The 12,057-nt window shown below is 41.0% G+C and overlaps 1 protein-coding gene across 1 annotated transcript in view; it reads left to right on the top strand.

Annotated features, from left to right (window-relative positions):
* Positions 1–8,503, top strand: part of COLEC12 (collectin subfamily member 12) — a 105,593-nt gene extending 97,090 nt beyond the window's left edge. The window contains exons 8-10 of the mRNA XM_074899120.1: positions 554–663; positions 2,369–2,514; positions 3,734–8,503. Coding sequence (XP_074755221.1) covers positions 554–663; positions 2,369–2,514; positions 3,734–3,753 — 276 coding nt within the window. The 3' untranslated portion in view covers positions 3,754–8,503. The remainder of the gene's footprint in view (positions 1–553; positions 664–2,368; positions 2,515–3,733) is intronic.
* Positions 8,504–12,057: the final 3,554 nt, after the last annotated feature.

The raw sequence follows: 12,057 nt of genomic DNA, 5'->3' as shown, positions 1-12,057 counted from the left end.
AGACCAGACAGAAAGGCTGGAGACAGTTGTAGGAGTTTTGAACCTTTAAAGATGGAGTTTATTATGCCTTGCATATTATTCAAAATATACTTTTTGCAGTGGTGAATATAATTTAATTTTAAGTTGTCTGATTTAATGCATGCAGCCTAAAACTACTGTGACTCAAAAACCATTTTTAATCTAACTATAAATTTAGCTATACTTTTACTCCGGTTCAACATATTATTTGGTGTCTATGTAACAGTGGGGATATCAAGATACAACTGCTTACTCTTTGGATTTTTTTCAATTTGCATCTATAAGACGTTGTCTGTGACTTTATGTAACCTAATTTTCATGCCTAGCTTTCTCTACTTCACATGCAAACACTGTGATGAATTCTAGTGTGGGCAAGGGGATTCACAAGGCCAACTCCTGAAACATATATTCAGCATAGAAAAATTCTCTGGCCCTTCCTATTCTGATAACAAAGATGCTCATGAAACCGGAGTAGCCTATTGACTCCAAAGACAATTGTGTTTGTTTGTTATGGACTAAGATTTTTCTTCCTCAGCAATGGATAAAAAAGCAGATTTTTGGGAAAGGCAGCTTCTGGATTGGACTAACGGATTCAGAGAAGGAAAATGAATGGAGATGGCTGGATGGATCCTTACCAGTTTACACGTACGTAAATAAAAAACAATGGTGTTTATTCTCTGGAGATGCCAGCACTCTTGCTGACACTTCTAAAAGCAGCATCAAGAAATTATCCAATGGATGCAGACGGTTGTAGATGCCAATGAAATAATTTGTTACTGAGGGTGCTGTTGAACCAGTTTTTTGTCTCTCTCTTCTCCATGCACAAGGCTTTCTTTCCTTGCCAGGAAGAAAACTGAATGTTGAATGAAAGAATCACATAACTACACAGCTCAGTGTTCCTTGCCAAAACATTTGCTGCTGACTTTTATTACAAAGTTGAGATGGAAAGCACAGACAGTTTTGCTGTCTTGGTTTGAATTTTCCTTATTTGCATTACAACTGGCTATAAATAGAGTGCTCGTTCTGATAAAAAATGACCAGCCTTTAGATAAAGCCCAAATCCAAGTGAAAAGCATTAAACATAAGGAAAATGCATGAAATGAGGTTGTCTACGCTTTGGCCAGCTGAGCACTGAATTGGCAGCTCTCCAGGAATCCTAGGGCTACACCTAATTTGTCCTAAATGGAACAGATTGCAACCACCCAAATTTTTAATACTGAGGACTGGACTAAAGAGTTTATAGAGTTGAGCATGCTGTGCTCCAGAACAGACTACAGTCAGTCAGATGTTACGAAATTATTAGCTGTGATCTCACTGGTGTTCATTTTGATGAGAAACATGGAAAAAGTCAGATGCGTTTCAAATGAGTTATTTTTCCCTTTTTCTCCCTCCCCATTTTCATCTTTGTTTCTCTTTATATTTCTCTCACTATGACTGATTCCCGCTTCAGCCACTGCTTTCAATAGGTTTCCACTACACCGTGATTTAGATGCCCTGTTGTAACCTCAGGGCTGTCAGTTACTGACTTTCAAAGTATTTCATTACTTCTGGAAAGCTGTGTATCCTCCCAGGTGCCTGGTCAGATGCTCTGTATCAGGCAGGCAAATTTTTTAGCTGAGCATGGACCATATCAGCCAGCAATCACAAGCTCCCTTCAACAACCTGTTTCTTCAGGAAAATGGAGCTTTTAAATGCTGAGGTTGGAAGCGTTTCTCACTTGTTAAACAAAAACAGGATGAGGAAACACTTGCTGCAGGCTTTTTACACGCTGTGTTAAGTTTCACCATCAAAGCTAACGATCTCAAAAGATACATGTATACTTTGTACATTCCTTTTAAGTCCAAAAATTGACTTCCCATGCAAGCATGGGTCCATAAACACATAAATCCTTGCTGTTCCTCTCAAGAGGCCCGCCTCGGTGCAGTCAGAGGGCTGAGTGCCTTTGCAGTGCGCGACGACAGGGTGCTGCCATCTCGGCAGCGCTTGTGAGCCTGCCAGCATTTCTTGATCCCATCAGCCGGCAGGAATGCAGTACGCAGGCTTTGCAGGCTTGGAGTAATTCACATGGAGCATGGAGCACTCCCACTGTATGTGCATGTACATTCAGAAACTAAAATAAAGTTCATCGGTCTAATTTTAGGTCTCTGAGTTTTGGCAGCTTGAGGCTGAATAGATTCCCTTCTCTGTAATACATCTGTTTTCCATTTTCAGCAAGAGTCATGTATTGTTTGTTTCAACGTGTATTTCCCGTTCAGAACAGATCTCATGATGTTTTTGTTAATTTCTTGTGGTGAAAAACTGTCATGTGTGCTGTGTTGTGCAATCATATATCTTGCTTTTTGATTAAAAGAAACTGGAAAACCGGGCAACCTGATAACTGGAGCCATGGGCACGAGGCAGGGGAAGATTGCGCCGGGTTGGTCTATGCTGGGCTCTGGAATGACTTCTACTGTGAAGATGTTAACAATTTCATTTGTGAAAAAGACATGGACAAAGGTAAGCAAGGTGCTTGGTTTGATTATTTCATCCTACCCATAGTAAAATTTGCACAGCTAGTGGGAAGAAGATCCAGGCTAGATGCTATGGCAGTACGTTGTTAAGGAAGAAGGGGAATCACATGTGGAGCACTTCTACTCAGATCCCGCCCAACATGCACTTTTCTAATACCCAGGTGCAGGACATACTGCAGTCAGCAAGAGCAGCCCCCAAGCTGGATATAGGTCATGGCGTGCTGTGCATCTTGACCACCTCCTGTAGAATTTAAACATGCCTAAAATTTCAGGCATGATTTGGCATGTGCTTCAGACCCTAGCCACAGTGGAAGCTCTTTTTATAGACTCAGTGGCCACACAAGGGGGAGAGCTGGCCTTAGGATGGTTCGAGGACCAGCCTTCAAAAACCAAAAAGACTCTGTTTTGAGAGTTTGTGCAACAGGAGGCACTTGGTGACTGCTAATGAGGTCTTAGAATTTCCACCACTGCCAGGAGATGTCCCATAGGGCTGAGAGGCTGGATCCACAGGCCATAAGCAACTCATCTGTTGCAGTTGGAATGAAGGACTCATAAACTGCCAGTGTGGCCGAGCAGTCACCCAGGTGATTGTCACGGGGCATCTCTTTCTGGTTATACAGGCATTTCTGCAATGGCAGAGGGCAGGTGGTTCACAAGGCTGCTTAGAGGCCAGCCCCATCATCACAGAGCTAGGGGGTGTTTGTTTTCATGGTGGGGCTCTGCAGGTATTTCCTCCATACAACCTGTTTAAACACTGCTTTACCATGGGTGCCTGGCTGCTTCAGTTGCAACCCTGTAGGCTGAATTTCAGGGAAGACAGACAGACATGTCAGCTAGAGCCAAAGTTACATCCCATCCACAGAAATGCCCCCCTAAAACAAAACAAAACAAAGTGCTGAACAAGCTTTGTGTGTGTATAACTCTGTTTGGATGTCCAGAGTGAAGGACCGTGGGTAAGTAACAATGTAATTTGCCTTTGTTTTCCTACATACATTTGTTATTTTAAGAAAACTTCATGGACTACAAATATTCATTCTCTGGGACTTACAGTATCTGAATATGAGTTCTCTTTGAATATGAGTCCACTTAAATTTTTTATGTACCTCGATCTCTGTAAGTTTTCTTTTTGGAAATGCATTTAATCTTCACAGGATTTTTACTTTTTTTTTGTCTATTTGTTTATCTTTTTTTCTCTCATACTGTAGGGCAAATACTTGGAGTGTAATAGGCTGTGACTTTACAGATACCTACATATTATGGAAATTTGCTTAAAGAAGAAGAAAATCCTGGGAGAGAGCAACATTGCCTACCAAAATTGAAAAAAAAAAAAAAAACATCAAAAGCAAGCACTGAAAACTGGTTTAAATGCATAAAGGAATTCAGCAGCAACTCTCCTCCAGCACCCTGCAATTATTCAAGGCCTTTCAACCCACAGCATCAGGAAATACTGTTGGACTAATTCTGTTTTCTTCCCAACCGGTAACCACATACATAAGCAACTTGTTTCTTCTGAGAAAAGACATTCTGTCAATCTGAGTAGGACTGTTGGCCACTCATATAGAAAAACATATAAAGCAACTGTGTAAACAGTATGTTTCATTTGCTAAAATCCCAAATGTAGGAAAATTATGCAGATACACGAATATATAGATTTTATATAAATATATATATATAGTCCAACTCTTATCAATAATATGGAATATACTTTTAAGAGCTTTTAAAACTTTGTATTTTTGTACAAAATATTTGCTTTTTACAATTGTTCTCTTTTTAACTGACTTTTTTTACAAATATAGTGCACAGGGGCCAAAGAAAACAATAAAGGTACTAATAATTCATTAAGGTTTGCTGTCAGACCTAGCTCAGCTATAGAAATATTTTTCCAGTTAGAAATATTTGTACTTTCCCAGATGATTTGTTCTGGTTAAATAACTTTTAAAGCAGATTTTAGATAGTGTTTTCCTTATTATATGCAGTCTAGTCTGCGCGTGTAACAATTAAGTTGGCTAAGGACTAGATACTCATTATAACTGATCACAGCCAGTGTTCCATCAGGGTACTATGCAAACACCATCTTAGTAAAAGCTTTTCCTGCCTGCCTGCCTGCCTTCCTTTTTTCCTTTTTGCCTGCCTGGCTTCCTGCCTGCCTACCTTCCTTCTTTCCAGCCTGCCTGCCATCCTGCCTACCTTCTACTCATGAGAAAATGCCACAGAAGTAAATCACCAACTTTTAAGAATGATTTTGAAATGTTTTCATTCCTTCTCTCTTCTCATGAGGAATTCTACCCCAGTAGGTGCTACCCATATTGCAAGTCAAGCCCAGATGAAGAATTTTATGAAAATAGAAACAAAGGAGCTGCCCACACTTGAATATGTTCAAGACAAATTTCAAAAATTGGTATGAAAAACATGCCATACTCAGAAAAGTCTAAACAACTTGCACTTCTTCTAAGTGTTTTGTAAATCGATCTCTCTATTTTCTTGGACCAGTACTTGTCTTCCAAACAAACTAGAAAATAAAATATGCTGCAAAACAAAGCAGTGTAGCTAATGAGATGATATCATCACACAGCCAGTTTCCTCCACCGTCCCATGAGCTGTTGTCTAGGCAGCAGCGCTGCTTATCAGGAATTTTAAAAATTAGCAACCACTTAAAGTTCATTAGCAGAAACCCTGGTTTCAGTTACCAGTTTTTATACTCTTTGCATTGCCACACGCTACACCATGGAGGAAGTTGTTTTGGCTTCTTGGGAAGGAGAGTTGTTTTTCCATTGCCTCCTGACCTGCCGTTTACCTTGGCTGAATGCAAATAAGTTTATTGAAGTACTCCAGCTCTGTTGGAAAGAGGCAAGATTTTGTACTTCAGATTTTCAAATATTGCTCCTAAGACCAACCAATTAAAGACTTCTGCTTTCCTCCATCCCACACTCCCTCCAGTGTTCATTCAGGGGCCGTGGCTTTTTCATTTTAACTACAATTTTCTTAAAGAAAATACACAAAATGTTACATCTGGGAATCTGTCCTGTGGTACATATTAGATATGAGACAGGAACAACATGAAAATTGCGCATGTTTAATTAAAAGTGAAAGGTCTGTGTATTACAGCTGCAGAAACCATGTGTCACCATCTTGGAGGCAGATCTTTTCTTCAGATGATCTGGATTTCCTGAGACTTTTCTTTTGGCTTTTTCATCAGGTCTGGAATACAACATGATTCTGCCATACACCCTGTCGTGCTGTACCTAGGAGTTGTGTGTAGATATACATTGTAGTGTTTACATACACAGTGTCTGTAGAGATACTGTTAAACTACTATTTTTGGATAATGAGGTACAAAACTATTACTTTGCCCTAAGCACCTCACAAACCCTGGTGAGTGGAGCTTTGCAGAGCCACACTGAATTAGAAGCACTGCTACCTTTGTTTTGAATGTTGGCTTATTTAGGTGAAATAAGCCCATTCTGAGCATCTGCCATGTTAAATGATATTCTTCCTGCTTTTTACTGATGTGGTAGACTTCTGTTGACAAAATAATTTCATGAGAAACCTTTGTGTAAGCCCCAGCCGTACTGTTTCCTTGCCCTGATTTCATCCTTCTCTTCCCTGAGCAATAGCAGTGATGGTACATACAGAGATGAGATGATCCAAGAGTCATCCAGTGTCCTCCAGTCCCTCCAAAGAGGTTTTCTGTGCAGTGATGATCAACAGCTATAGCTGCACTTATGCCTGCATAAGGTTACAGAAATGGCTGTTTATCAGTGATAGCTCCTTTGTTCGTTGAAAACTAGCACAGCAGCTATGCCACACTACAGGCAATTGAGTGGCCTGAGCAAGGAAATAACCATTGAACTAGGATAGCTTAAGGATGCAACAAGTTTATGAATTAAATACTCGTTTCAAAATGAATTTCAATGCTGGGTTGTAATTATCTATAATAATGCTCTAATTATCCACCTTTAACTGAGAAACCAAACGTGCCTGGGCTCAAGCTCTCTGTTCACACGTTTGAAGCAGAGCGTAGATGTTGGGCAAAACTGGCTGCAGAGGGGTGCTGCAGTTGCATGCCTGGTGTGTCCAGTCATCCTTAAAATCTGGCCTGAGCAGCCAGGCAGGCTGAGACAGACCATCCTTCTGACCCAGTATTCCTGCAGGAGGGAAACAGAGGTGTCAAAGGGCAACAAAGATTGAAATCCCTGAGAGGAGCAGGAGAGGGTTAAGCCAGCTCAGGAGCCTGTCACAGAAAGGAGAGGTTGGCAGGCAGGCAAGCAGGACACCAGAAAGGGCCAAGAAGTTGTCATGAAAGTCAGAGCTGCCACATGGGGTCTGGAAAACATCCCCACTAAATCTGCTTTCTATATGGTTTGAGCAATAATGCAGGTTGTATGGAAAGTTTTAAGTGATAGGAAATTATTTTGTCCCAGCTCAAGTTTTGGCTTTCCTTCTTATGCACAAATACTGTAACTTAGCATACTGAGTAACACATTTACATCATCCCTTTTCTTGTTTTACATCAAACTAAATGCAAGTTCATATACCCTGGCAAGCACTGGGACTGTTGTAAGAAAGGGGGGCCAAGGCAGAGAGGGTGCAAGGTCTTTGTGATTTACATCCAGTGCTGGATTTCTTAATGTCATTTCTGACTCATTTCATTAATTTATTTGGAAACACCTTCAGCTGATTAGAGTTTATAAATTTCAAACTCTCATCCCCTTTGATGTGTGCAAATGTTCCAATAAAGGAAGCAGTAAGCGGAGACATGGAAGTGAATGTTGTTTACTCTGTTCGTGCTTATGTAACCAAGAAAGACGTGGAGATCAGAGAGATGTGAAGCCAGAAGCATTCATCAGTATTAAAAATCAAACTGATGAAAATTATTTTTATTAAAGCCTTCCTTCTCACACTGTCCTAGTCCTAAGCATGATTGTGGCTATTTTATCCCTTAATTGCAGTTTTAGTGTATTGTTCTTGCAGCACCTAGGTGCTAGAGCCTTGGTTTTAAAGGTCTGAGCTGAACAAGATCTTTAAGAAGGTCTTAAGAAGCAAGAATTCCCTCTTGCAGTTTACTGTCCTAGCATGCATATCACCTCAGATGTGCCCCTAAGTGAAGGATGTCTTGACTCAGGTAGAGCAGGATCAGTCCCTAGATTAGCCATTATTGCATCTAACTTAAATCGGCTGTTTATATGGGCTTATATGATCTCACTATTTCTCTGTCTCTCAGATGGCTGACCTCCTCTTTTAATTTTCTGTTCCTGGCAAGTAGCTCCTCTGTTTTTAGCAAGTAGCAGGAACTGGTCTCTGATCACTGGCAAGGCAAGGAGCTGATCCGAGGGCAGCCGCTGGCTGTTGGAGGAAACAGCTTTGCAGTGAGCAGGGGAAAGGCAGCTGAGTCAATTCACGTGTGTGAAAACAAAACCACTTTTCCCCAGTGCAGCTTCCTTGGTTAAAAGCAGAGCAGCTCACGCAGATGTAGAATCCAAAGGGAACAGAATGTCTCCAGCCCCAGCCTCCAGACTTGCATTGCTTTTCTTTCCCCCTCACTTCTGCAGGCATCTCTGTGCACCCTGGAGATGTTTGCTCCTCCGTGAACGCCCAGTGGCCCCTGGAGCAGGCTCTGCGCTTACCCACAGTCACTCAGAGGTAATTTGTGTATCTAGAGATAGGAAAGCACAGTGCCTTACAGACAAAACTCTTGTTCCCCAGAAACCAGGCCTTCCTAAAACTGGAGCCTGTTTGTTCATTCACCCTCTCTCACTTTTTCCATGCTGTTTAGTGAAAAGAAAAAAAAAAAAAACAAACCTTGGCTAAAAAAAATTTTTGAAAGTTCTCATGTGTTTTTCTTTCTTAGGGTGGAATACGTTTGTTTTTTCTTTCCATCTGGCTCAGAGATGAAAAAAAACCATTCTTTGATTTCTTCTTCAAAATAAACTCAGTGTAACACTCCAAAATTTGTGTAGAGATTTTTATTTTTTTTTAATACCAGGACAATAAAAGCAAATCACTCGGCAAATAATGTTCTTTTCAGAGATCTTGAATGCGGTGAGGATTTTCTTATCCAAAGGGCTTCCCAGAGGAATGTAAGTATTGCCTGCCTCACTTTGTGACTGGAGGAAAAAGAAGATTTTCAAAAGTGTGATTCATTTTGATGTCTCGGGTTTGGGGGTCTGTTTTTGTATACTGGTGAGGTGATTTTTTCCAATGAAACCAACATTGGCATAGAGCAAATTAATTTTCAAACACCTCAGTTCAGGAAAGACGCAGGTCTTTTCAGCACAGAATGATGTCTCTCCCACATCATTGTGCTTACAGGAGGCATCTGTTTCTGCTGCTGTTTTGGAGAGCAGAGCTCAGTGTGATCAGAGCAGAGCAACATCAGCCCAGTACAGAGCAATGTCTTCTGTAGATGAGAGTTAACAAATGACACTAAGTTACCAAGAGACCCCCTGATCAGAGGAAAGCGGGTTAGAGGGCTGCTGAGACTACTGACTCAAACCCTCAAAAAAATGTACCAAGTTCTACACTAAAAATAACTGGGGTTTCTTTGCCACATTAATCATTTTGTCTGCTCTTTAAAAACTATTAGGAACCAGTGTCCAGTTTAGACACATTTCTACTCATTCCAGTGGCATCATTTAGCTTAAATAGCATCTCTCCTGGGACCATCATGCAATTGCAGTGGTCAGTGTGGAGCCATTCATCTTGAGAGGCAGTAAGGGATGGTTGGGAACAAACATATCCCTCTGACCAGCTGGGAAGCCCTGATGACAGAGCCTGGCTCTGGTCCCACCGTCCAGCCCCACAAGGGATTATCTGAGGACACACCAGGCTTCTGGCTGAATGGTGGAAGTTTCCATATTCTTTTCTTGCTAGTACTGCTAGAGGGCAGTGAACAACAAAACTGATGAAGAGGATGGTTTCCTGCTGAATTAGAGTAGGTTAGAAGTGCTTGGCTTTATAAGGTAGTGGCCCATTTTATAAGGCACTTGAGAAATTAGTCTGTAGGTCTGAGCTTTAACACACTTATTCTAGTTTTATGCCAGAGCAGTATCTAAGTGCAGGTCACATGTAGGCCCCTGATCTTCAGGAGATTAAAATCTCCAATTCAGAGATTAACATATGAATTTGACTTTTTCTGATCTATCTGTCTTCCTGAGGCAAAATCTGCAAGCTTAGACATTGGTGTGGTTCCAGGTTCTGAGAACTGCTTCCAAACTCCCCGCATTCACAGTCATGCTCTTGCCAGCCTTGCCAGAGGTCCTGATGGTGGAAGCTGCAAGTCTGAAATGTAACTTTGGAAGAAGTTTGTCTGGGAATCCCTCTCATTCAGAAGTCTGGGCATATTGCAGAGATGACATTTCCTTAATTCCAGCTCTATTACCCAAGCTCATATAAAACAGATGATGAATTATTTTTCTGAATGGCAAGAATGTGTTTTTGTCCACTTTCTTTTATTGTCAAAATAAAAGCCTGGAAGTGGAAATCGGACAAACACCCTTTGGCATTGCAATATCCCACTGTAGCAGGCAAATAGTATTCCTGGATTAATGCCTGTGATAACAGCATGAACTGATATTTGAACAGCAGACAGCTTAGTTGTGCAAGCAAACAGCTACAGGTACAGCCTTGTCACTGATCCATCTTCTGATGGGCAGGGGCAACCCTGCATGCCTGCGGTGTTTCAAAGAAACTGTGGGAGATAGAGAAAAAAAAGTAAAGAGAGAAGAGTTGAGAACAGAAAGGGACCAGAGAAAAAGAGAAAGGGACAAATAGAGAGAAAATAAACAGATGGAGAATAATTGAGGAGGAAAATGAACCCTGATGTTCTCATCGTGGTTTCTAGTAAGATCAACCACAGAGGAGCTCTCTTCTCAGAAACAATATAACAGGGCATTGTCGTGGTTCTTGCAATTCCCGTTCTTGGTTATGAAAAGAATACGTCCTTGCCTTGCAAGAGAAGCATGTCATTCAGTTGGTGCCTGAAGTCATGTACTACTTTCCCAGCACAAACAAAAATTCCTGGTGGCTCCACGTCTCTGGGGAGTTGGGTTGGGGCTTTTGTTTTGGTGGTTGGTTGTTTTTTCCTACATGTCCTTTTCCTCCTACACAAGTTTTGAAACACAGAATATTTTCTAGTTTTCCAGCTGTATTAGAAGTACAGAGCTTGACTTTGGAAGGAAGATTAAAGCAAGAATACACAGAAGGTCTCCAAGCAACAAAACAATGTCTGCAGTGGAAAACAGGTCCACAACACTATTTGGACTTGTAACTCCTACTTCCATACTAAACTCTCATTGGTATCTACATTTCAACAGGTGCACTTTATGAACAGTCAAACATGCATCTTTAATAATGATAATAAACTGCAGCAGAAATGTACAGATGTTGAAAAAGAGGAATTATTACAACAAAAAAGATTTGGTTTAGTTTTAAAAAACACATAGACAATTGTGGAATCTGAACGGCAGAGACAGTTCAATTTCAAAAACCCAAGAGCTTGAACTGGTTTTAAAGGTGGTATTTTTAAATGAGTGACCACTGGCTCTCCCTGGTTTTCACCTTTAAGGGGCAAATCTTGGAGCCTCTAGGGGACTCTCAACAGTCACCAGCAGGTGATTTCAAGCAAAAAGCTAATTTCAAAGGCAGATCAGATCTCTGCATCCCATTTTATCCAGATTAGCCATGTTAGGAGTGGGAAGGTGGTCAAAATCCTGGTCAGGACTCTTCACTAGCTGAAATCAGCCCTCTCCATCTGTGTTTTGCAATGTTAGATAAAGAAGAACACTTCTTAAACACAGTTTCACTTAAGTATCACTGGGAGCACTTTATTTATTTAGCAGACATGACCATGAGGTCTCCCAGTCTGCATCCATCTCATGGCATTTTACATATGAGAAAAGTCTAAAAATAGAATAAAACAAGAAAAAACACAGGCAGAACAGCTGTTGTTCTACCCAGACAAAGCTTTGAATGAAAGCCATTATGATGGAGCAGACTCTGCAATTGAAAACCCATTTACATTTTCAAGTCTGATTCCAACTGTAAATCTTAGGTTATATATATGACAGATTAAAAGAGTCTGGTCCCACTACACTTCTCCCTGGCAAAAGAAAAACCATCTGCACAGCATCACTCGTGGTTGCTTCAACTCTGTAGGTACACATTTTTAAATGACATGGTGGTATATTTCTTCATTTCCCTTCCCTACATTTTCACATGCAGCAAAATCACGTGCATGGCATTTTCGCCAACTCTGTGGTAGTTGGAACTCTGGCTAAGGAGACTTAAGTGTGTTTTGATTTGCTCTTTTCCCTCAATTTGAGGGGCTACTGCACCATTTCCTTTATAATCACACTAGCCAGGGTAAAAACCCTGTACGAATGTATGGCTGTGAAACCAGGCAAAAAAAAGCCAGGAATATTGCTCTCTTTCCAAGCACAGAGAGAGAGTGAAAAAGAGCTTACACCATGTAACAGGCTGCACTGTTACATCTGGAGCTGACTCCCATAGCACTCTGGCCATGCTCTGGGCC

The sequence above is a fragment of the Athene noctua genome, chromosome 2 (genome assembly GCF_965140245.1).
Source record: "Athene noctua chromosome 2, bAthNoc1.hap1.1, whole genome shotgun sequence".
Lineage (NCBI taxonomy): Eukaryota > Metazoa > Chordata > Aves > Strigiformes > Strigidae > Athene > Athene noctua.
This window is presented reverse-complemented; position numbering and strand designations above follow the sequence as displayed.